The sequence below is a fragment of the Lynx canadensis genome, chromosome A3 (assembly GCF_007474595.2).
Source record: "Lynx canadensis isolate LIC74 chromosome A3, mLynCan4.pri.v2, whole genome shotgun sequence".
NCBI lineage: Eukaryota > Metazoa > Chordata > Mammalia > Carnivora > Felidae > Lynx > Lynx canadensis.
Genome location: NC_044305.1, coordinates 113,854,931 through 113,881,788, shown reverse-complemented (window position 1 = coordinate 113,881,788; position 26,858 = coordinate 113,854,931). Strand labels below are relative to the sequence as shown.

General features: G+C 35.9%; 1 protein-coding gene across 1 annotated transcript in view; it reads left to right on the top strand.

Moving 5' to 3' along the window:
• Positions 1–24,451, top strand: part of YIPF4 (Yip1 domain family member 4) — a 29,362-nt gene extending 4,911 nt beyond the window's left edge. Inside the window, exons 2-6 of the mRNA XM_030311345.1 lie at positions 9,836–9,989; positions 12,087–12,258; positions 15,466–15,543; positions 19,544–19,657; positions 23,862–24,451. Coding sequence (XP_030167205.1) covers positions 9,836–9,989; positions 12,087–12,258; positions 15,466–15,543; positions 19,544–19,657; positions 23,862–23,999 — 656 coding nt within the window. The 3' untranslated portion in view covers positions 24,000–24,451. The remainder of the gene's footprint in view (positions 1–9,835; positions 9,990–12,086; positions 12,259–15,465; positions 15,544–19,543; positions 19,658–23,861) is intronic.
• The last annotated feature ends 2,407 nt before the right edge of the window (positions 24,452–26,858 follow it).

The window sequence follows — 26,858 nt, the reverse complement described above, 5'->3', positions numbered from 1 at the left end:
AACATTCATCTTCCCTGCAAATCTTAAAGAAAAGGTTTCTTTCCTCTTTTCTAAAAGGATAACCCTCTACTAGTGCTTTTATGCCCATATCTTCTTGCCTTTTGTGGAACTTTTCTTTCTCTTCACTTTTTCTCTCTAGCATTTTCTCTGTCTTCTCTGTTTGTTACACCTCTACCATCACAGGTCCCCTCCTAAATTACAGGATTTTAAATTAAATTTTTAAGTAAAATTTTCACAGCCATACTATCTCTGTTATTTCCTATTTCCTCAGAATCCAGAATCCCTACTCTTTGGCATTTTGCTTGCTTCCTTCCATCTTCAGCAGTGTTGCCCAGGGGGGAAGGTTCCATGACAACATAAATTTGACACATGACAAATGATGTGTTAACCTAAGGTAAACGAGTTTCCTTAATGTAGAACTCCCAGAGCCTTTGGGGCACCTAAGTAGCTCAGTCAGTTAAGCATTCAACTCGTGATTTTGGCTTAGATCATGATCTCACGGTTTGTGAGATCGACCATGTGATGGCCTCTGCACTGACAGTGTGGCGCCTGCTTTGGATTTTCTCTCTCCTTCTCTCTCTGTCCCTCCCTGCTTGCTCTCTCTCTCTCTCTCGAAAAATAAATTTAAAAAAAATTTTTAAACTCAAGTGGGGGTTGTAGTATACAGGATTTTCCAAACTCAGTGAACACCAAAAGCCTTTTGTGAAGAGCATGTCACAGGATCCAGATTCTGCAGAATATGCATAAAGAAACACTTAACTTCTAAAGACAAGTTTGATTTTTACTTGATATTTTATACTCTTAACAATTTGTCCCCACTCTATCTTCTGCAGCTTTTGGAGATAAACTCTGCCTAACAGAAGCCTGCAGCTTCTATGCCTTTCTCCCTGCCATTTCTTTTCGTTGGAATGATTTCTCTTCTCATTCCCTCACTGCTGATCCCATTATCCCTCATAGCCAAATTCAGGTTCTACCTCTACATAGTCTTCCTGACCACCTCTCTAGTAACTTAGGCCTATTTACTCCTTTGGCACCTGTGATCACTTGGCAATTTGCATTGTCATTTACCTACAGAAGAGCGTGTTTTACAGTACTAATAGGGTCTTATGTTACATGCTATCTAAATTAGATTTTTAAGTTGAGATATAATTTATATACCATAAACTTCACCCTTTGAAAGCATACAATTCAGTGGTTTTTAGTTTATTTATAAAGTTGTGGGGCGCCTGGGTGGCTCAGTCGGTTAAGCGGCCGACTTCGGCTCAGGTCACGATCTCGCGGTATGTGGGTTCGAGCCCCGCGTCGGGCTCTGTGCTGACTGCTCAGAGCCTGGAGCCTGTTTCAGATTCTGTGTCTCCCTCTCTCTCTGACCCTCCCCCGTTCATGCTCTGTCTCTCTCTGTCTCAAAAATAAATAAAGGTAAAAAAAAAAAAAAAAGTTGTGCATCCACCACCACTGTCTAACCCTAGAACATTTCATCACTTCAAAAAAGCAAACCTATACCTATTTTTAGTTATTCTCCATTGTCTCCCAGCCTCTGGCAACCACTAATTCACTTTGTGTCCCTATAGGTTTGCCTATTCTGGACATTCATGTAAGTGGGATAATATGTGACTTTTTTTGTCTGGTGTCTTTTACTCAGTACTCAAAGTAATGTTTTTAAGTTTCATCCATGTTGCAGCTTGTATTAGTAACTGTTCCCTTTTCTGGATGAATAATGTTCCATTGTTTGGATATATAGTACTATCAATTAGATTGTAAACTCCTCAAAGTAAAAACAAACAAACAAAAACTCCTCAAAGTATCTCACTTTTTTTATATCACTGTCAGGGCATTAAAGAAATAAGCTAAGTAATTCATAAATATTTATTGATAGATTAATTGATTAATATTGAAAACAGGGAAGGTACTAAAGTGAAAGTGACTTAATGTTTGTGATATAGTTCCTCTTGCCAAAGGGCAGAAACTTGTCTCTAGTCTCTTCTTTCACTTTTTCAATATTGAGTTGGTCATCAACTATTTCAGACTAGCTCCAGAATAACTGTATAATGAATCTATTCTTCCTCCTCTACTGACACTGCCTTAGTTTGAGCTCTTACCATTTCTCATCTATACCGTAGCCTCCTGACCATACTCCCCTGTGCAAATCTCTCCCCTGTTAAATCAGTCTTCCATTGTGCGACCAAGATTATGTTTCCAAAATACAAGTCCAATTTTGTATGTTTGCTTTATTAAAAGCTTTTAATGTCATTTATTGATTTAAACTCTATGGAGCTATTTTCCCTTCCATTCATTAATTAACTCAACATTTGTTGAACTACATATTTGTTAGTTGCCTACCATATAGGTCAGGCATTGTTATAAGTATTGGGGAGATACGTTCAAAACAAAACTACAACAAAAACACTTAGTTCTTGCCATCATGGAACTTACAGACATTAATCAAATAATCACACAAATATATTATTATAAACGCTGTGAAGGAAAAGTCCAGAGGACTATGAAAGGAATCTAGTCTGGGAGATGAAGGAAAATTTCCTGAAGCAAGTATATGAGAACTGAAGAATGGGTGGCATTTAATTATGTGATGTTGGAGAAAACAGCTTGGTACAAAGTTTCTGAGATAAAGGGGATCCTGGTTCATTCAAAGAACTGAGAGGCTTAGTATGGCCAGAGCACAGATGGGGAAGGGCAGAAAATTGTTCTGGGGAAGTAGGCAGGGTGCATAGAGATTTTTGGACATGAGCTAAAAAAAGCCATGGAAGGCCACTGAAGGATTTTAACCAGGAGAGTGAAGGAATTGCATTTTACAAAGAATCTTCTGGCAGGGCGCCTGGGTGGCTCAGTCAGTTAAGCGTCTGACTTCAGCTTAGGTCATGATCTTGCAGTTTGTGAGTTCGAGCCCTGCATCTGGCTCCATGCTGACAGCTCAGAGCCTGGAGCCTGCTTTGGATTCTGTGTCTCCCTCTCTCTCTGCCCCTCCCCCACTTGCTCTCTGTCTCTCTCGCAAAAATAAATAAACATTAAAAATTATTTTTTAAAAAAATCTTCTGGCTACAATTCAGAGAATGGATTGGAAGAAGACAAAGACACGAGTGACTAGGGAGAAAGCAGTTAGTAGACCATTATAGTCATGCAGGCAGGAGTCACAGTTTTCTATAGCTTGTGCTGGGAGTAGAAATGGAGAACAGTGGGCAGGTTCAAAAATATTTAGAGGTGAAAGTAACAATTTAATGGTGGATTGGATGGAGCAGGGAGCATGTGAATGAAGGAAATTGTTGAGGATAATTGAACTTCCAGTTTATCCAGCTGGATGGATAATGGTATCATTTACTGAAAGAAGAAACTAGAGGAAGACCTTAGATATCAAGAATGTAGTTTTGGAATATTGAATTTTAGGTGCTTTTGACATAGTTAAAAAGAAACATTAAGCTGATAGTTGATTATATAAGTTGATATAGGAAGACTGGGTTCAATTTTTGCTTTTTTTTTTTTTTTTTTCAACGTTTATTTATTTTTGGGACAGAGAGAGACAGAGCATGAATGGGGGAGGGGCAGAGAGAGAGGGAGACACAGAACCGGAAACAGGCTCCAGGCTCTGAGCCATCAGCCCAGAGCCCGACGCGGGGCTGGAACTCACGGACCGCGAGATCGTGACCTGGCTGAAGTCGGACGCTCAACCGACTGCGCCACCCAGGCGCCCCCAATTTTTGCTTTTTGAGCTCAGCCTTCTTCAGTCTTCTTACCCCCAGTTACGGTCTGAATGTTTGGGTCTCCCTAAAATTCATTATATTGAAATGCCCATATAATTCATTATATTAGGAAATGCCCAATGTAATAGTATTAGGTGGGGATTTGGGGAAGGTACTTAGGTTATAAGGGTGGAACCCTGATAAATGGGAATAGTGCTCTTAATAAAAGATTCCACAGAGCTCCCTATTACTCCCCACTCCTGTATGTGGGTACAAGGAAAAGTCTGTAAGGCAGAAGAGAGCCCTTACTTGATTCTGTTGGCACCCGGATCTTAGACTTCCAGCCTCTAGAATTGTGAGAAATCCATTTCTATTGTTTATAAGGCACCCAGACTATGGTCTTTTTGTTATGGCAGCCTGAACAGGCTAAGACACTCCTATATAGGAATCATACTATCTACAACTTATAGTACATTATTGTAATCACTAAGTTGTAGACATAATAATCCAATAATTATTATCAGTGTTCTTTTGAGTAAATGATAATTCTTTTAGTTTATTTATATATTTATTTGAGAGAGACAGAGGCAGCGTGAGCAGGGGAGGGGCAGAGAGAGGTGGGGAGAGAGAATCCCAAGCAGGCTCCTCGCTGTCAGCATAGACCTCGACGTGGGGCTTAAGCTCACATACTGTGAGATCATGACCCGAGTTGAAACCAAGAGTCGGACACTTAACCAACTAGCCACCCAGGAGCCCATGAGTAAATGATAATTTTTTGTCAAGGTGGCCAAACGTTTAGCCTACTCTTTGTGTGAAGATCCCCCTCCCCAGAAAGGATATTACGTTTGATACAAGTTAGTAGTGTAGACAAAGGAATTGTTAGTTTCTTTTTTCTAAAAACTTTCTACTTTAACAAAAAAATCATATCCATGTAGATATTATCACAAGTATACAATAGGCTAATGAAGTGTAATACATGGCATATAATGGGTGTGCAAGAATAGCTTCTCTTCCCTGTTTGAAAGTTGAGGGTCACCTGGGTGGCTCAGTTGGTTAAGCGGCCGACTTTGGCTCAGGTCATGATCTCACAGTTTGTGACTTCGAGCCCCGTGTTGGACTCTGTGCTGACAGCTCAGAGCCTGGAGCCTGCTTTGGATTCTGTGTCTCCTTCTCTCTGCCCCTCCACTGCTCATGTTCTGTCTCTCTTTCTCTCTCTGTGTCAGAAATAAGGTAAACATTAAAATATTAAGAAAGTTGAAACTGACTTTTTAAAAATTTTTTAAATTTATTTTATTGAAAACATTTTTAAACATTTATTTATTTTTGAGACCTAGAGAATGAGTCGGGGGGGGGGGGCAGAGACGGAGAGAGGGAGACACAGAATCCGAAACAGGCTTCAGACTCTGAGCTGTTAGCACAGAGCCCAACGCGGGGCTTGAACCCACAAACTGTGAGATCATGACTTAAGCTGAAGTCAAATCCTTAAATGAATGAGCCACCCAGGTGCTCTGAAAATGACTTTTTAGCCAGCCATTCATGGGGAGAAAAAAGGTGGTCAAGCAAAGTTTACCATTTAAAATAATTAAACTATTTATTTTCATATATTTTAAATTCATAAGGTATTATATACATCTATAAAGGTGATAAAATTGCACAGAACTATATACAATACACGAATATGTGCATATAAAACTGGTAAAACCTGAATAAGGTCTGCAGACTATACCAATGTCAGTGTCCTGGTTTTGATAGTTCTATGACATGGTACCATTAGAGGAAGCTTGATGAAGGGTACATGTAACCTTTCTGTATTATTTTTGCAACTTCCTGTGAATCTACAATTATTTCAGAATAAAAGGTTCAGTTAAAAGACTCATAAGGCAAACAAAAGAAATTTCTGTTAAATGATGTTTATGCCAAAATGAGATTTAATTTTTCCAAAGGTAGGTTCAGGAGATTTAATTGATTTTTTTTAAGTTTATTTTTTTGAGTAATCCCTGCACCCATTGTGGGGTTCAAACTCATGACCCTGAGATCAAGAATTACATGCTTTTCCAACTGAGGCAGTCAGTAGCCCTGATTTAATTGATTTTGATTACTATGTACAATATAAAAAATTTACAATATCGAATAGTAAGGCTATTAAAACCATAAATCAAAATACTATGAATAAGAATATAACCTAAGATACAGTTTTATAAGAGGCTTTAAAATTTTTTCTTATGGAATAACATCAAACTGTAATGTGAATCTAGCAATCATTATGTACTTGCATTGGTTTCTTGATCTCTTTCTTTGATCTATGCAAGCATTAAAATGTTTTCTTAAGTAAATTTTAAAAGTTTTTAAATTTATATTTATTGAGAGAGAGAGAGAGCACGAGCAGGGGACAGGCAGAGATGGGGGGGGAGAGAGAGAGAATCCCAAGAAGGCTCTGCACCATCAGCTCAGAGCCCATTGTGGGGCTGGAACCCATGAAGTGTGAGATCATGACCTGAGTGGAAACTAAGAGCCAGATGCTAACTGACTGAGCCACCAAAGCACCCAAAATGTTTTTATAACTAAGATGGAAGAATGGACTTTATCCTTTCAGTGTGAAATGTGCTTGTTTTTTTAATTTATTTTTATTTATTTTAATGTTTGTTTATTTTTGGGAGAGAGACAGAGTGTGAGTGGGGAAGGGGTAGAGAGAGAGAGGGACACAGAATCTGAAGCAGAGCTGGATATGGGGCTCAAACTCAGAAACCACGAGACCATGACCTAAGCCGAAGTCTGACGCTTAACCCACTGATCCACCCAGGCACCCCAAACATGTGATTGTTTTGTTGTGCTGCACAAATATACAATTCTGTTTTAGATTTAAGCACACATGGATTTCATTTTCCAATGAAATGCGGTGGTTTTTATCCTCATTCTTGTTGCTTGTTAAATAAGAAAAAGCTTCTTTACACATATAAGAAGTTAAAAAGTATCAGCAAAATGTATATTGTTCATTGCAGGATATTCTTCTTTCTCAGAAATCTAGAACTCATCTAGCAGCAGAACAGTAAATCTCATCCTGAGTATACTATCTTACAGCACTGAGTTCTTACTCATCTTTCCGAGTGAAGTTGTTAGACTGAGAAGATTCAGAGAAAAGATCCCTCACCTAGTGATACACTTGAGTTTATTATTTTTTTTCTAAGTTTGTTTATTTTGAGAGAGAAAGCACAAGCAGGGGAAGGGCAGAGAGAAGGGAGGATAGAGGATCCTAAGCGGGCTCTGTGCTGACAGCAGAGGGCCCGATGTGGGCTCAAACTCACAAACTGTGAGATCATAACTTGAGTCAAAGTTGAATGCTTAACCGACTGAGCCACCCAGATGCCCCTACAGTAGCTTGGCGTTTAAAGGAAGGGAGAATTACTAGTAAATCTTGTCCTGTAGTTTTTCCAGGTGGCTTTCTGTTAAACTTGAAATTTACTGATCTTCCTCACTCTCAGGCAAATAGAAGTGGAAACATTTTTAAGATTTTCTTTTGCAGTAGATTTTATTCAAAGATTATTTTCTTTTAAATCCACTTATTCTCTTTACATGTTTTTATTTAGCAAATGACAAGAATATTATAAAATATATAGTAAGAAATAATTTAAAATTAATATTTTATAATACCTATCCTAGAGTTGACAACCAAGCTAGCTGGTTCTCACTCTGGTTTAACTTAAGATACCGGTGCTCCTGGAGTAGTTGGGAATCTTGTTATTTTCTGACATTCTTGTTAACTTGCTAACATGTTAGGCTAACTACCAGTTTTTTGGACATTTCTTGTTGCTTTTTGTACCTACACCTAATTATATTTTGGGGGCACTAAGGGACGTGTGAAACTGCTATTGCTGGCATTCTTGCATATGTTCATCATCTTTTCTTGCTTTATGAAAATGGAATGAAAAATACTACAAAATCTTAAGCTAAAGGTGTCTTTTTGAGGTTCAGGCATCCATGCTATGACAGACTGCTAACCATATGACTCTTTATCAGAGTATTTCTTTGCACCATAATTTATATATCTTTTGTTTGTTTAGATTAAGAATTTTAAGTGCAGTCCTTTCTGGAGGCCAGGAAACAGTTGTCAAGGTCCTTTCCTGCCTCATACTCTAAAACCTTTAATGACGCTGCCATACTAATGACTTCCTGATCAAAATCTTCCTCTTGTTAAATCAAGAAAAGCATTCTTTGTACCTAGTGAAATGTAATTATAGTTAAATTATACCTCTTTTGAGTTGTTTTGTTTTTTTTTTTACTTAGATTAAAACAAGCAGAAAGTAATTTCAGAGAATATTTTAATCACAAGAATCTATGATAGCATTTACAGGGACTATTTGTAAACTAAGTAGGGAAGGACAGTGAATACAAAAGGCCTTGCATTTTATTTATAGCTGAGTAAACTCCCTTATAAAAACTTTAGAATCATATACTGTTAAACCTGGAAAGTATGTATTTATTTATTTATTTATTTATTTATTTATTTATTTATTTATTTTAGAGAAAGGGCGAACAAGCAGGAGAGGGGGCAGAGGGAGAGAGAGAATCTTAAGATCTTTTTTTTTTTTAATTTTTTAAATGTTTTTTTAATTTATTTTTGAGACAGGGAGACAGAGCATGAGCAGGGGAGAGGCAGACACAGAATCCGAAGCAGGCTCCAGGCTCTGAGCTGTCAGCACAGAGCTTGACGTGGGGCTCGAACTCACAGACTGTGAGATCATGACCTGAGCTGAAGTCAGATGCTCAACCGACTGAGCCACCCAGGCGCCCCAAGATTATTTTCTAAAGTACCACTCCAGTCATGTGGCTTCTGGTTAACAGCATTGATGGTTGTTTAATAGTGCATATTGTCTGTGCCTACAGATTTTTTTTTCTTAATTCCTGTATGACCTCAAGTCCTTTACTATTCTCATTTTTTCCCAACCAGAAAATGGGGCGTTTGTACAAGTGTGATTATCTGTAATCTCTAAGGCACAGTTGAAACTATGAATGGAATTTATTTTGTAAGGTCCATAACTGAATCTCTTCACTCCTTTTATTTTTTTAAAAATGATTTTTAAAATTTGTATTTATTTACTTAGAGCAGGCACGTACAGGTAGGGAAGAGAGAGAATCTCAAGCAGACTCCATGCTGTCATTGCAAAGCCTGATGTAGGGTTCAAACTTGTGAACTGTGAAATCATGGCCTGAGCTGAAATTAAGAGTTGGACTTACAACCGACTAAGCCACCCAGGCACCCCTCTTCACTCCTTTTTAGAGCTGACCTAAAAACAAAACAAAACCAAAAAAACCCCAAAACACATTTATTGTTGCCCAAACTAAAGATGAATAACGTGAATATATAAAGAAAAGAATTAGCTGAAATAGTGGGGATCTCTTACTAGTCAGATTTATCCAGAACCAAGCACTTAACATAGCTATTTGGTGATTTAAATGAGAGGATGTATGAATAATACATAAAAATGTAGAGAAAAATCTGTAGTTTTCTTTAGCAAATTTTGTGTAAGGTTTTCTGTATATGTGTAATGCCTTTAGAAAGAATTTATATAATCACTTTGTTCTGAAGAACATAGTATATGTAATAATGAAGGGAATCGGAAATGATATCATATATTTTGTATATATCTTCCATATAAAGTTGTTACAATCCTAGATTTTTTTTTACCAGTCTAGCTAATTATTTAAAATCTTTTATGTTTTCACTTCTCTCATGTTTCATTTTCTTGTTGTAAAATAAAAGATGGTTTTTAGATTTTTATCAGCTATAAAATATGAGGATCGTATGTAATAGCAGATGTTCGTAGTTAGAGATCTTCATATGATAGTTATTTTAGGGGTGACTGGGTGGTTCAGTGGGTTAGGCATCCAACTCTTGGTTTCAACTCAGCTCATGATCTCACAGTTTAGGAGTTTAAGCCCTGCATTGGGCTCTGCACTGACAGTGTGGAGCCTGTTTGGGATTCTCTCTCCCAATCTCTCTGCCTTTCTCTCTCTCTCAAAAATAAAACAAATTTAAAACATTTTTTTAAAAAATGATAAGTATTTTACTTGAATATGATGCTCATGTTGGTTAAGATTCACACATTTTTACCTTGATTTATAATTTTGTCCTCTCTTCTCCTAAGATCTTAGTGGTTCGATAGCATCCCCAGATGTCAAATTAAACCTTGGTGGAGATTTTATTAAAGAATCTACAGCTACTACATTTCTGAGACAAAGAGGATATGGCTGGCTTTTGGAAGTGGAAGATGATGATCCTGAAGATAACAAGCCACTCTTGTATGTAGAAATAGTAATATGTATTTTTTGACTTTTAGAACTAGTCTGTGGGATTATTGTATTCTTTCATGTTATTTAAAGACAAATATGGAAAATCTTAACCTTTTTGATGTAAGGCTCTAGCTGTTTTTCAATTTTACTAATAATTGGAAATATTGAAATAATGGGAGGATATTTTTAACCTAATGAATGGCTAAAATTGAATGAATTATGGTTCTGTCTCTCTCACACACACACAAACACACACATGTATACTCCAAATGTTAGGGCTTACTTGGGCCTATAACTATCTCAAGTAAACATGCAGTTTAAGTAAAAAAGCAGGGTGCTTGCTGTGGAAATTCAGTTTAAGGCAAATTAAAACTTCCAAAAAGGTTATCACTCTAAAATCTTTCCCATATAGAAATTCTAGAGCTACCACTAGAAGGACTACAGAGAGTCTTTCACTTTCTTCATGGTACTTGAAATTTTTTGAGTGATTATCATTTGCAAAAAAAGTAAAGAATTTAACAACTTGAGAAGGAACCTGTAGCTCTGTAAAATTGAGGCATTATCAAGTTAATCTCTGTAATTACTAGTAGATTAAGTGCCGAAACATTCTGTTTCTTAATATACCACATTTCATCAAATTTAAGACAATAGATTTTAAGATGCAGTTATTTTATGTTTATCAATAAGAAGGAAAAATTATGTAAGACAGTATAAAGCTAAGATATCCAAGGGCTGTCTTCTTAGTGTAAGAATAGATGAGAAAAAACCCACCACACATAAAGAGGCAGCAAGGATGTTTGCTTATCTCAAGTTGGCAATGGGTGGGGTGTTGGAAGAAAAATTTTCCCTGAGAATGGAAACCCCACACCACATCATATAGGATTGCAGTCTGAATTATTAATATAGTCAAGAAGGGCTCAAGCAGAGGATTTTAAAGTTGTCCCAAAGTAGTAGTTCCTCCAGTAGACTGGCAAATGGAAAGGAGGATCTTGGAAGCTCTTCGCTTCCCTCCAGGCTAAGGGAAGACACCAGCAATTGTGATAAGCATCCCAATTTTAGAGATGTTGAAATGTTGAAAATGTACTATCTTGGGAATGCAAGCTGGTGCAGCCACTCTGGAAAACAGTATGGAGGTTCCTCAAAAAACTAAAAATAGAACTACCCTGTGACCCAGCAATTGCACTACTTAGCATTTATCCAAGGGATACAGTTGTGTTGTCTCGAAGGGACACATGCATCCCCATGTTTATAGCAGCACCATCAACAATAGCCAAAGTATGGAAAGAGCCCAAATGTCCATCGATGGATGAATGGATAAAGAAGGTGTGGTATATATATGTACAATGGAGTATTACTCAGCCATCAAAAAGAATGAAATCTTGCCATTTGCAACTATGTGGATGGAACTAGAGGGTGTTATGCTAAATGAAATTAGTCAGAGAAAGACAAAAATCATATGACTTCACTCATATGAGGACTTTAAGAGACAAAACAGGGGCACTTGGGTGGCTCAGTCGGTTAAGCGGCCGACATCGACTCAGGTCATGATCTCGCAGTCTGTGAGTTTGAGCCCCGCGTCGGGCTCTGTGCTGACAGCTCAGAGCCTGGAGCCTGTTTCAGATTCTGTGTCTTCCTCTCTCTGACCCTCCCCTGTTCATGCTCTGTCTCTCCCTGTCTCAAAAATAAATAAAATGTTAAAAAAAAATTTAAAAAAAAAAGAGACAAAACAGATGAACATAAGGGAAGGGAAACAAAAATAATATAAAAATAGGGAGGGGGACAAAACAGAAGAGACTCATAAATATGGAGAACAAACTGAGGGTTCCTGGAGGGGTGGGGTGGGGGATGGGCTAAATGGGTAAGAGGCAGTAAGGAATCTACTCCTGAAATCATTGTTGCACTATATGCTAACTAATTTGGATGTAAAATTTAAAAAAGAAAAAAGAAAATGTAATATCTGTGGAATCTGTGAAATACAGTACTTCAGATGTAATGCTTTGTTGACCTATGGAGACAACACCGTCATATTTAAACTTTTCTTAAATTATGTTGCAGCTGAGTATTTAGAAGTGTGTGTCTTTTAAGAACTTTTATTTTATATTATAGGGAGGAATTGGATATTGATCTAAAGGATATTTACTACAAAATCCGGTGTGTTCTGATGCCAATGCCATCACTTGGTTTTAATAGACAAGTGGTGAGAGACAATCCTGACTTTTGGGGCCCTCTGGCTGTTGTTCTTTTCTTTTCCATGATATCATTATATGGACAGTTTAGGGTAAGTATATCTTACTTTATACAAAATGAAATATTTTAAGAGGTTTGAAAGTAAAAATAGCCAAATGTTAAGGGTAATGCTACGTTATGTTTGAGAAATGCTTTACTTATACCCATTATTTCTGTATTGTTCATCTCTAGAACTCTTCTTAATTAAATAAGCAGGGAGTACCTTAGATTAATGCTTTCCATACTTTTACATCATCATTCACATAGAAAGTATTAGTATTTGGCAACTGGGGTTAATAGATGGGACTACTCTCAGCTGAGCAGAAGTGAATAGTGACTAGAAGTGACCAAAGAGCTGCCCTTGCCTTTTATGATTTTCCCCGCGGGATGAAGGGTTTAAAACACAATACTCATAATGTGTTCTTACCTTTTACTCATTTTTTTAAATAAATATTTTAGGGGTACCTTGCTGGCTTTGTTGGTGGAACATGTGACTCTTGATCTTGGGGTCATAAGTTTGAGCCCCACATTGCCTAGAGTTTACTTGAAAAATTATTTTAATAAATAATGACGAGGATTCCAACAGTATTTGTTTTTATATAATACTTTTTTCTACTCTCGGGGGCTTTATCTTTATTATCAAAATACACATACACACATCACTCCTTAATTCCTAGTTTAAGGCGTTAGAGGAATAAAAAATAACTTCATCACAAAATGATTCGGTCACTTCTCGTTGCTTCTATAACAAATTTCCACAAGTTTTGTGGTTTAAAACAGTGAAAATTTATGCTTTTATAGTTCTGGAAGTCAGAAATCCAAAATAAGTTCGAAGGAGCTAAGATTAAAATGTCAGCAGGGCTGGTCCTGTCTAGACTCCAGGGCACATTCTTTTGATTGCCTCTTCCCACTCCAGAGGCTGTCAATGTTCCTTGATTTCTGACAGCATTACTAACAATCTCTGTTATCATGGTCACATTAACTTCTTCTCTACAGTAGTCAAAACTCCCTCTGCCTCCTTTTATTAAGGACAGTTGTGATTACATTTAGTTCTCATCTGGATAATCCAGAATAATCTCCCAATAGCAAGATCCTTACTAATATTTACCTTAGATCAGTAGTTTATATCATGTATTCTGTTGGAAGTGTAAGGTGAATTGAAGAAGTTGAGTGGGGACGCTGGTCTACTACCTACCACTAATCATTCATCTAGAGCATCTCTAATTTTATCTATTTTGTATAATCTTTGATTTGAACAAAGGGTTTTTTTTTTTTAAACGTTTATTTTATTTTTGAGACAGAGAGAGACAGAGCATGAACGGGGGAGGGTCAGAGAGAGAGGGAGACACAGAATCGGAAGCAGGCTCCAGGCTCTGAGCTGTCAGCACAGAGCCCGACGCGGGGCTCGAACTCACGGACCGCGAGATCATGACCTGAGCCGAAGTCGGCCACTTAACCAACTGAGCCACCCAGGCGCCCCTGAGCAAAGGGTTTTAAAGCTTAAAACAGATTACTACCTCCATATAATGTTGGTCAATTTGGTTTTGCTTGATATTTTCTCATGACTAGATTGGGGTCATAAATTTTTAGCAAGAATACTACTTTGTGCCCACCTCAGTATACTATCAAGGAGTATGTGATATGAGTATCTTTTTTTTTCAAGTTTATGTATTTGGAGAGAGAGAGAGCATGTGAACAGGGGAGGAGCAGAGAGAGAGAGGGGAAGAGAGAATCTCAAGCAGACTTCATGCTTTCAGTGCAGAGCCTGACGTGGGGTTCAGTCCCGTGAACCATGAAGTCATGACTTGAGCTGAGATCAAAAGTCAGATGCTGAAACAACTGAGCCACTCAGGCACCCCTTGATATATCTTATTACTGGTGCTGTTAACATTGGTCGCTTGGTTAGGTGATGAGGTGGTGTGTGCCTAAATCCTCCACTGTAAAGTTGCTGTTTTCCCTTTTTTAAAAAAATAATTTTTTAAATGTTTTATTCATTTTTGAGAGAGAGAGTCCAGAGCATGAGCGGGGGAGGGGCAGAGACAGAGGGAGACATAGAATCCGAAGCATGCTCCAGGCTCCGAGCTGTCAGCACAGAGCCCAACATGGGGCCTGAACTCACGAACTGTGAGATTATAATCTCAGCCAAAGTCAGATGCTCAATTGACTGAGCCACCCAGGCGTCCCTACTTTTTTCAATTAATAAATATCTTGTAGACATACTTGATGACTATGCAGACATCGTGTTTCTCATCAAACGTTAACCCACTAATTTTAGTATCTACAGATGGATCTTGCATGCAGCAATTATTACTATTGTTTACTGAATGGTAGTTTTCTGTTTTCCTCATTCCTTCCACATGTGTTAATTGGTATTCTGTATGGAGCAGCTATCCCTTCTTTACCATTGCTTAATCATTGATTGATTTATGTCAGTATGGAACCATGAATATTTATTTTATTTTCTGGATTATCATCCAGTGCTATTGTCACTTATTTTATTGCTGAGGTTATCCCTGCTTTAGCCAATGAGAGCTTCTTTAGGTTAGCTTCTGTGTCCTTTAGACATATTCCCATCCTTTTTTTGAACATTTCCTTTCCTTCTAATTCTACAGAGTGTTCTGGGCTGATCTTTTATCTTCCGTGCTCCATCCCTAGAATCAATTACTTATCAAAAGAATCCTCGTCCTTTTATCAGGGAATGATATTTAGAAACCAGGATCTGGGCAATAATTGTGCTTATTTTGCTTTTGGGGCTTCATTATCTCTAGAACCTCGAAGCAGATGAAACTTAGAAGTGGAGGCATGTATCATTATTATATTGTCTCAGGAGTTAAAATTGTCTGAAAGTCTTCCACATTCCATCACTTAGATACATATGTAATTAATGTAAATTTTAAAGACCTCCCAAGAAGATCTATAACTTCTTTTGGTGATGAATCTTCCTTGCAAGGTGCTGTAAACCAGAGGTTTACAAAGTAAACACTTTGTTCTTTTTTTGCATTAATATTTTATAATAGATCTTGAAATACTGAGATTTCCTTAGGCAATTGAACATTGCTAAATTTTCAGTTTGGATGTAAAATTGTATTAACACATTGCATTCTTACTAGGTTTTGGAAAGATAACTGGGAATTCAAACTCTATAACCTGAAATTGGAAACACCAAGCTGTCTTGTATTAGAAGAGAATTGACTTCCTGGGAAATTAATCAATTTTTTGGTACAAAGTTATTAATTGCATGAATTTTTTTTCCCTTAAGGTGGTCTCATGGATTATAACTATTTGGATATTTGGTTCCCTAACAATTTTCTTACTGGCCAGAGTTCTTGGTGGAGAAGTAAGTGGTTAATTTTGAAAATAGCCTTTGTTTTTTATCATAAGCTTTATTTTTGGTATTGTAGATATCATCAGTAGCTATATATTCATCATAACTATTTCTTGTCGTGGAATTGCTTTTAAGTTATGCTACTTCCTTTAAGATGATCAGCATGTTAGTATTGTGCATGCTCAATAAATGTTACAAGAAAGGAAGATGAAAGAAAAGATCCCATACCACTCATAAGTAATTTACAGCTTTTCAGGGAAGCATATAATTTATTCTCTAGTACAGCAGTTCTCAAACTTTTTGGTCTCAGGTCCCAAAGAGATGTCTTTATGTGGGTTATATTTATCAATACTTACCATGTTAGAAATTAAAATAAAAAATTTAAATATGTATTTTTGTTCATTTAAAAGTAAATGAAATACATTTTAACATAAATAACATGTTTTGTAGCAAAAAATCTTTTTCAAAACAAAAAAGTGATGAGTGGCATTATTTTACATTTGTGTAAGTAGCTTTAATATCTGGCTTAGTGGAGGCTGGATTCTCCTATCTGCTTTCTGCATTCAGTCTGTTCTGATAACATTGTTTTGGTTAAAGTATATGAAAAAAATAAGGCCTTAAACAGATATTTAATTGGAAACAGAAGAGTTTTATTTTATGTATTTATTTTTAATAAATGTTTATTTTTGAGAGAGAGGGAAAGATGGCGAGTGGGGGAGATGCAGAGACAGAGGGAGACATGGAATCCCAAGCAGGATCCACCCTGTCAGTGCAGAGCCTGATGTGGGGCTCGAACTCACAAACCGTGCGATCATGACCTGAGTCAAGATCCAGAGTCAGACGCTGGCGCCCAGAAAAGAAAGAGTATTTTAGTAGCTTTTTCAGATGATTGTGGCTATTCTTCTCTGATCCTACACCTACGTTCAACAAGTAGTAGTTTCTTAAAGGTTTGTTGCAATAAGGAATCTCAAACCCTTTTAATGAACTTTTCATATTCTGTCTCATTAAAAGTCACTTTGGGTGAATCTTTTTACCCATGCATGATCATTTGGAAAATACTGGTTCACTGGGTTTTGCTGATCTTCTAAATGTTGACACATCTTACTGTACACTAACAGAAAATCACATTCTTTAATATCACCTCCTATCTCATCAGAAATGTGTGTTAGAAAACTGTTAACCTTACAGTGGTAGACACAACTTTTCCAAAATTCTAATGTTTGCTTAAGGATAGAATTTTATCGGGGCGCCTGTGTGGCTCAGTCAGTTAGGCATCTGACTCAGTTTTGGATCAAGTCATGATCTCATAGTTCATGGGATCAAGCCCCGCATCAGGCTCTGCACTAACAGTGCAGAGCCTGCTTAGGATTCTCTTTCTCCCTCTCTTTGCCCCTCTCCTGCTCACGCTCTCTCTCTCTCTCAAAATAAATAAATAAACATTAACAGGGAGGGAAAGAAGGGAAGGGAAGAAGGAAAGGAAAGAAGGGAAGGGAAGAAAAGAATAAAAAAGAAAAGAAATGAAATTGTTTTGACCTTCCATTCTTCTGGAAGAGTTGCTGGGACCCTCAGGAGCCCATTAGCCACACCTTTAGAATTGCTACCCCATTAAATAAGACTTTGTGAATTACTTTAAACCTAGGAATTCTGACAGTTTATTCTTTTTTTTTTTTTCCTAGTAGTTTATTCTGTGGAGAGAGTAAAGCAGAGGGGATGCCAGGCAGAGAAGTGATTCAGTGTACTAAATGAGAATTGATTGCTAAATGTAGAGATCTTGAGCTCTTTTGTCACATTTGGTAGAAAGATCTGCCATGTTACTTAGCTCTTGTTTATCTGCTTTCCAGCTTCCAAAATTATGTTGCTGTTGTCCCATCTTCTGTTCTTCTGTTTAAGCCTCTTTTTTGAAGAAAATTCTATTATTAATGAAATAAAACATTGTATTTTGTGATATAGAATATATAGTTATCTATACACCATGCAGGCCACAAAGAATATGAAAATACCATCATTCATAAAGTGTCACAACTGACAATTACTCTAAAGATGAGGAAATAACTTTCATCAAACTTTATTTTCTCCAAAACTATACAGTTATCTTATACAAAATAATACTTTGATTCTTGTAAATGGCTTTTTTGTCATTACACTTATTCTCTTTATTTCATGTGTCTGATCTAAACTTACAGAGTTTAGGATCAGACTTTTGTTGCTGGTTCTTTTGATAGTGTTATTTTTTTTTTCCTGTTTTATTCATGATTTCATATATACATTGGGGCTTACATTACTGACAATAGTGTAAGGTATGTGAGTAATGAGAATGAACTTGATCTGCATTATTTGTATTCTGAGAATGCTCAGGGGTTTCATCCAGAGCTCACTGAGCCTTTAGTTATCACTTCTTGTGGTGAGTGCTGAGGTGTGCCTTCATATTTATACATTTTTAATGTGTCACTTAGGGATCAGTTCTCCTTTCCCTAGTGAGCAACCTATATGGCCTCTATGTATTTTTCTGCTACTTAGTTTCTCCCAGGCATGTGCAGTGTTCTCAAAATGCATGATCATTTTGTGATTTAGTTTCCATTTTTTATGCCTCTTTTAAAAAAAAGTTTTTCCCCTTTTAGTATAGTTTCAAGAGGGAATGATACTAGATATATGTGCTCAATCCATTATCTTAACCTAAAACCCTTAAATAAATTTAGAATAACATTTATCTGTGAAACTTTTTCACTCTGCATATGGAAATATAAAATAATTCTAATGGAGATTTAAAATTATATTTGTTCACATATTATTTGTTATGTTTTAACACAATGCCATGTAATATTTATATGAAAAAAGATATCACTAAATGCCTTGGTAATTTGGAACTATTGATGTAGGAGTTAAGAGACCTGGATCTTAATTTGAACTCTTTTCTCCTACCAACTTTGCTTTCCTGAACAAAGCACTTTGTCTCTCTAAAAATCAGTTTCTTCATAATGGAGGCAGTAATACCTACTTAAAGGATTGTTGCTGCATTTGATCTGTCTTGATCTATCACAGAGCTTGACACACAGTAGCCACTAAAAAATATTTTTTCCTTCAGTCTCTTCTTCCTGCCCTCCCTTCCCTTTTAGTCTGCAATTACCACATGTAGCTTTCTAGACCTTGAATTTTTTGCTTGAATTAAGATGGTTGTGATCCCTTTAAGTAATCCTTCTGGGGTGCCTGGGTGAGTTAAACCTCCAACTCTTGATTTTGGCTTAGGTCATGATCTCATGGTTTGTGGGTCCCAGCCCCACATTGGGCTGCTGTACAGACAGCAGAACCTGCTTGGGATTCTCTGTCTCCCTCTCTCTATGCCTTTCCCTGCTTGTGCTCTCTCTCTCTCTCAAAATAAATGAATAAAAAAATTTAAAATAAAAGTAATCCTTCTACAACTTTAAGGAAAGTAGTGACAAAGTATACTGTAGTTGTAGTGAAGGTAATTGGATATATAAGTCTCAAAAGAGAGAAGGCTGGAAATGTAGATTTGGGTATCAGAAAATTGATGATAATTGAAACAGTAGTAGATTGATAAGACTGTAGGAACATAGCGGGTTATATGATAATTTGAAATATAAGGCATATGATACTTCATGATTTCTTTTTTTTTTTTTTAAGATTTATCTTTTTAGAGAGAGAGCACGAGCTGGGGAGGAAAGGGTTGGGGGCAGGGAGAGAGAGAGAGAGAGAAGAGAGAAGAAAGAGAGAGAGAGAGAGAGAGAGAGAGAGAGAGAGATTCCTAAGCAGCCTCCACATTCAGCGCAGAGCCCAGTGTAGGGCGTGATCCCATGACTCTGGGATTATGACCTGAGCGGAAATCAAGAGTCAGGTGCTCAACCAACTGAACCACCCAGATGCCCTGATACTTGTTGATTTTTTCTTAAATCTCACATTTATGAAAGTACAATAATAAATATGTGATGTTCAATAGTAATTAAAATAATTTACCTTGATTTCTATGATATTTATTTAAAATTTTGAAAATTCACAGGTTGCATATGGCCAAGTTCTTGGAGTTATAGGATATTCACTACTTCCTCTCATTGTTATAGCCCCTATACTTTTGGTGGTTGGATCATTTGAAGTGGTATCTACACTTATAAAAGTAAGTAGTGTATATCATAAAAATTAACTATTTTCCAATAACAAAAGTATACTAGTTCTCTGCCTCAGAATATTGTAGTCTGTACCTATCAAACATTTGTAAGTGTTTGGAACAGTGATCTTAGTCATTGATTGTGTTTCTTTTATTTTCTCATTTTAATCACCAGAAATTATAATGTATGTCTAGAGAGGAGTAAAGAGCAAAGAGCAAATCAGGGTACAGGATATTACACTCAGATAAATTTTTTATTTAAAAAAAAAATTTTTTTTAACGTTTATTTATTTTTGAGACAGAGAGAGACAGAGCATGAACAGGGGAGGGGCAGAGAGAGAGGGAGACACAGAATCTGAAACAGACTCCAGGCTCTGAGCTGTCAGCACAGAGCCCGATGCGGGGCTCGAACTCACGGACCGTGAGATCATAACCTGAGCTGAAGTCAGACGCTTAACCGACCAAGCCACCCAGGCACCCCTCAGATAAATTTTTTAATGTTGAATTTTTCTTCTCTGTGTTTGTTTGTTTGTTTGTTTGTTTGTTATTTTTGGTCTTTTCCATAACCTTTATTTATTTTTATTTATTTTTAATTTATTTATTGTTTAATTTACATCCAAGTTAGTTAGCATATGGTGCAACAATGATTTCAGGAGTAGATTCCTTAATGCCCCTTACCAATTTAGACCATCCTCTCTCCTGCAATCCCTCCAGCAACCCTCTGTTCTCTGTATTTGAGTCTTTTATGTTTTGTGTCCCTCCCTGTTTTTATATTATTTTTGCTTCCCTTCCCTTATGCTCATCTGTTTTGTATCTTAAATTCCTCATATGAGTGAGGTAATACGATATTTGTGTTTCTCTGACTAATTTTACTTCGCATAATACCCTCTAGTTCCATCCCCGTAGCTGCAAATGGCTCTTCTCTGTGTTTATAATACAACTTCATAGGACTTAGATTTTGTGGGTGACTTATATTTAAGATTTTACCAGACATTTATTTAATAACTGGTACTCCTATTTGAATAATAACTCCCTTATCAAATATGAAAGACATGGTTGTAATAAATTGGCTTTTCTGTGTTGCAGAGATCAGCACTTCTTTATGCTGTGTTAACTTTACATTAACATAAATGCATCTTAAACATTTACTGATAGGGGCGCCTGGGTGGCGCAGTCGGTTAAGCGTCCGACTTCAGCCAGGTCACGATCTCGCGGTCCGTGAGTTCGAGCCCCGCGTCGGGCTCTGGGCTGATGGCTCAGAGCCTGGAGCCTGTTTCCGATTCTGTGTCTCCCTCTCTCTCTGCCCCTCCCCCGTTCATGCTCTGTCTCTCTCTGTCTCAAAAATAAATAAAAAAAAAAAAAAAAAACGTTAAAAAAAATAAAAAATAATAAAAAAAAAACATTTACTGATAATATTAAGTATTAATAAGTAGTAAGATAACCTAAATTTTGAATAACTTTGGGAAATAAATGCTTAGCACATGTATTTATATTACACAATGAATGTAATTTTATTTCTTTATGAGAAAATATAGAGTTTTTTCTTTTTTTTTAATGTTTATTTTTGAGAGAATGTGAGCAGGGGCGGAGGAGGGGCAGAGAGCCACTTGAAGTGGGCTCCAGTCTCCTTGCTGTCAGCACAGAGCCTGTTGCGGGGCTTGAATTCAATGAACCGTGAGATCGTGACCTGAGCCGAAGTCAGACGCTTAACTGACTGAGCCACCCAGGTGCCCCAAAAATACAGCACTTCTTAAGACTACCACTTTCAGAACTGCCATTATGTAGCCTTCACATTAAAGTATTTGTTTTTAAGTACAGCCAATTAATTTTTATGACATTTGGTTTTATTTAAAGTCCCTTACTAATTCTAATATATGGGAGAAAAGATTCCTTTTAGAATTGGTTAACTACAGGGTAATAATGAGATATAAGTATTAGGTATTGAGAAGAGTAGAGATTTTGGAACCAATTAGTTCTAAATTCAAATTCTGGTTCTTCCACTTATTTGCTACCCGCTTGGGGCGATACCTTTTCTTATCCTCCTCTGCAAATTGGGAATGTTGACAACTGTTTTTTAGGGTTCATTATCAAAATGGTAAAGTATTTATGCTTGGCACAGAGAAGACACTCAATTAGTAGTTGTTATTACAAATATTATAAAAGAATATTTTGAGAACATCTTTGTATATTAGAACTACTTGATCACTTTAGAGACCAAGTACCAGATCATTCTTCTCTCTGCCTTCTAATCCTGAAATCTTTTTTTTTTTAATTGGCATTATCAGCACTTAATTTAAAAGTCTTACAGTACAGAAGCTAGCCCCATTGCTGACATGTAATTATCTAGCTTTGGTGAACGTACCACTTTACTGAATCATTCAGGATCTTTCTTGTTTGTGTGTTGTTTTAACTTGGGTTAAAGCCTGTTTGAATACTTCTAAGACTACTCCCAAAATTGCTAAAACTGTGTGTCTTCTGGTCACTTTTAGTAATCAAGTTCAATTGAAAGTTGGTGTTTAGCATTCTTTATGCAATTTATGAATGTATTATTATGAACCAGAAAGTCTTTTGTCATTAATATTTTAGGATACAATTGTTTTAAAGTTCAGATTTTTCTTTCCCCAGTTTTTTTTCCTAATTGTTTAATCTTCTGTTTGTAGTGAGCCATTGTATGTTTGTTTCCAAGTCCAAGATTTATGGAGAAATATGTTGCAAAACTCTTATCATTTAAAGCTCATTAGAGTCGGTTAAGCGGCCGACTTCAGCTCAGGTCACGATCTCACGGTCCGTGAGTTCGAGCCCCGCGTCGGGCTCTGGGCTGATGGCTCAGAGCCTGGAGCTTGCTTCCGATTCTGTGTCTCCCTCTCTCTCTGCCCCTCCCCCGTTCATGCTCTGTCTCTCTCTGTCTCAAAAATAAATAAAATGTTAAAAAAAAAATTAAAAAAAAAAATAAAGCTCATTAGAATACAGTTTAATCTACAAGCATTATTTTTTTAACATTAAATGTCTGTAATTCTTACCAATCTTTAACTATTTACTTATAACAAAAAAAAAAATGTATGGCATACAAATGCAATTTGATCATAATCTTATTTCATATATTTCCCTATACTTTTCTGAAAGTCTAAAATATTTTGTAGCTTTTTGTTTTAGTTTAAAAAGAACAGTAGAAAACCGGACCATCTCAAATACATTTTCAGGCTGTCGGTATTTATTTTTGACCTCTCTACCAGTGGTTCTCAAGGACGATTTTGCCTCCCAAGGACATTTGGCAATGTCTGGAGACATATGGGGTGTCACAAACGATGTTGGGAGTGGAATCTTACTAGTATGTCATGGGTCGAGGGCAGGGATTCTGCTAAAAATCCTGTCATGCACAGGACAGCTTCCCATAACAATTATCCAGCTCCAAAATGTCAGTAGTACAAGGTTGAGATATCCTGCCCTGTGCCAAGTCCTTTTCTGTCATAGTTTCTCTGATTTCTACCCTTGAAGTTCTTCCTTTAATTTTATTCTATAAAATGCCGTTTGCAACTACATCAGTAAGTGTTCTATAAGTTTCTAGTGGAAATAACTTAAAATTTGGTACACGTATAATCTGAAAACCACAGTACATTGTATTAAACTCTTGACCAAACTGTTACTTTTTTTCTCCTTTTTATTTAACCCCATACTTTTACCTATTTCTGGGAAAATGCTGTTCTATTTCATAAACATTGTGTAAAATTTTCGCTTAGTCTGTTTTCCTACTTCTTAGAAGAAAAAACAGGAAAAAGTTTATAATGAAATTAATTTTCTTTCAGCACATTTCTTTCAGTTGGCCAAATTTCTTTCAGTTAGCCAAAACGTGCCTTATCTTAAATCACCAGGAACACTGTTAAAAAGACTAATTAACAAAACCCTTCCCTGACGAGATTTTGATTTAGCAAGCTAGAGTGAATCCCCGGATTCTCTTTTTAATAGGCACTCCGAGTCATTCCTAGGATTAGACAAGTGTGATAACAAAAGACTTCATTTGCATACGTCAAGGAACAAAGCAAGGATAAACATTCTTAATAATAATCTTAAACATTAAGTTTTACTGTTTACCACAATTGGTTGTCAGGGTTGTTTTAAGAAACTATTGTGAATGTTATTTTACTGTCTGATACCCAGAATGTTAATTGACTTGCTAATATGCTGCCTTTTGTCTTTTTTGTTTGTTTTTTTAAAGCTGTTTGGTGTGTTTTGGGCTGCCTACAGTGCTGCTTCATTGTTAGTGGGTGAAGAATTCAAGACCAAAAAGCCTCTCCTGATTTATCCAATCTTTTTACTATACATTTATTTTTTGTCCTTATACACTGGGGTGTGATCTAAGTCATATATGAGTAGAAAAAGACATGTTACATTTGTGTGTGTAGGCTGGGAACTCTTGCTAAGGGGATTGAAGAAATCCTGTTGCTGGTAAAATTTTACATGTTCCACATGTAAAGGCAGGTTGAAAGTCTTTTTAAAACAACATTTTTTTGTATTTAATTATTTGCAGTTATCTGGATTTTTTTTGGTCAGAATTCCGAATTCTGTTTGATTCTTCATATTCCAGTGAATAAAATTTAAAAGCATTGTGTTTTTAAGATTGTGTCAATATTCACCTAAAAACTTGTGCCAAAAGCACCTGGAATGGTAATTATATTTCATTCAAAGGGTAAATATGGCAGCATCCTAATAATCTAAAAGCGCAATTTTTTCTTTAAAGGGTTTTCTCCTGCATTGCAGATCCTGTAGATATATATTTATATTTATACGTATATATTTATGAAATTATTCTTTTTATTCACAAAATATATTTCTGAATAGCCTAAAAATTGAGATATTTTCAATCTGATGCTTAACCTTTCTTTAATTTGGCCATTAATCTTTTATTTATAAATTCAGATTTGTTTTTTAAATTGTGTATAATTTTAAAAATCTCATACATGCTTCAGTATGTCCTTGTTAAGAGTCCTAATAACAACTAAAACTAATTTTTTAACAGTTGCTGCTGTAGATTTGGTTTGCTTGGGTATGCTTTGAAAAACTATTTTTGAATGCCTAAATATCTGATTTCAGTTTATGTTTATCTTTCTGACCAAAGGAACAGGAGGTATAATGGATATGGCATTATTAAAATTGTCAATATGTAGAGAAATAGTAATATTTATAGCATCAGAAATATTTTTAAGTGGTACTCCTAAGTCATAAAAGTTGCTGGAAAGAGACCTTTAAAATCTTGTGGTCTTGAATAATGTTATATGAAGTAGAAAAAAATAAAATGCTTCCCAGCTGTGTGTTTTGTTTTATAACACCTTGTCCTGTATTACTAAACAAGCATCAGGTACTCTAACAAATGTACAGTATTTGCTAAGGGAAATATTAAGAAATTTTAGTGAAATTTTTGTTGCAAATTATTTCATATACCCTGGTGTATACTTTAGTTAATATAACTTTGTAAAGTAGATTAAATATTTTATTTATGTCCATAAAACAGCAAATGCCTGGTAACTATCAGCAAATTATATTATCCTTTCTGGTCTCAGCTGGAAGAGTTAACTGCTGTCCTCAATATGATACCATTCCTTTAACAACTTTATGCATCAGGAAATATCTAGCAACTCTGAAGTCTTCAAAGTACCAAACCCATCTCTCCTCCTTTCACTAAAAAAGAAAGGGAAAAAAAAAAAAAGGAAAAATTTATTTTAAGCTACAGGAAAAGGGTGGAGCTATCTTTGAGCCAGAATAATGTGAAGATTACATATGCTAATTTTTAAAAACAAGCTTAGGACAATAGATTGAAGCACCAGAGGGACAGAATTTCTGGAACCTAAAATAATATGAAGTTGTGAGGAAGGATCAATAGCTACAGAAGTAGCAACTGTAAAATAAACATTTGTCACACATAAGAAATTCCTGAGGTCACTACTTTGTTACAGTCAATTATTATATTTGATATGCATAGTGTTGACCCTGAATCTTCCCCCAAGAAGTTTGGGGGTTGGTCCCAGGGGGTAGAATGTTACTAAGCAGTACATTAAACCATTTTGGGACCCATTCTATCAAAAACTGGTTTAATTTTTTTAACCTATCAGTTCTTTAAGATGTGAATGAGAAGTTTACATATTGTATTGTGTTTATTCCCTAATGATGAAGATAAAATGAGGTATTGATGTTCTAAAAAGGTGTTTAAAAATAACAACATTTAATCATGAGAACTTCCGCTCTTTAGGGTATATGTAGGTACTATTTATCATGTTTCAAGGTCAACCAAAATACTCATGGGCTAATGAGCAAAGTAGTTAAAACAGATTGTCAGTTTGGAAATGTAATTTGTAAATTTGTACAAGAGACATTACTGCTAACAATGATAAGCTGACCGTGATAATGTCCTTTCCTTGAATTTTTATATAATATTTTCTAAGTCATACTGATTTTAAATCATGATTCCAACTTAATTATTAGTTCATTAGTATTTTTAAAACAGAACTCGCCAGATAGTCTCTTCTAGTTGTGTGTGTGCACGCGTGTGTGTTTTCAGTTGTAGCAATTGTGATGAATGTTAATCCTCAAGAGGAGAATTATGAGTAAATTATATTTACTTATATTTCAAATTGATTGTAAAATAATTGAAATTTGGATTAAAAATCAAAATCTCTTTATAATTTTCATTGTATTAGAAAACAGTTTAGGAAGATTTGTAAAGTTTTATGAACCATTATTAAACTTGCTTATTTCCAAGGTCTATAAGACAGTTTTATATAATGGTGTGTGTTTCCAAAAAATTCCCCAAATATTAAAATGCTAATATAGAGTTCTAAATTAGTGAAAATTCGCGTTGACTGAAAATAATGAGGTAGATATTTTTGTTTATTGTTTAAAATTCAGTCAATTTATTTTTTAAAATTACATTGTACTTAAACATTGAATAAAATAATGCTTCTACAACCTAATAAAAACAGAATATTTTTCATATTGAACAAAACTAATTGAATATTTTAAGATGATTGTTATTTATTTATCTTTTACATTTTTATGCATATTTTAGCCAGTTTTAGGCTTTAGGAAATTGTGACACATTTTTAAGTTTTGTTATAATGTCTTCCATGCAATTCTTTTTTTTTTTTTCTTCTTTTTTTATAGTGAACAAGTTGGGTTTGTTGTTTTGTTCTTTGCAGCAAAGGATGACAATACACGTCAT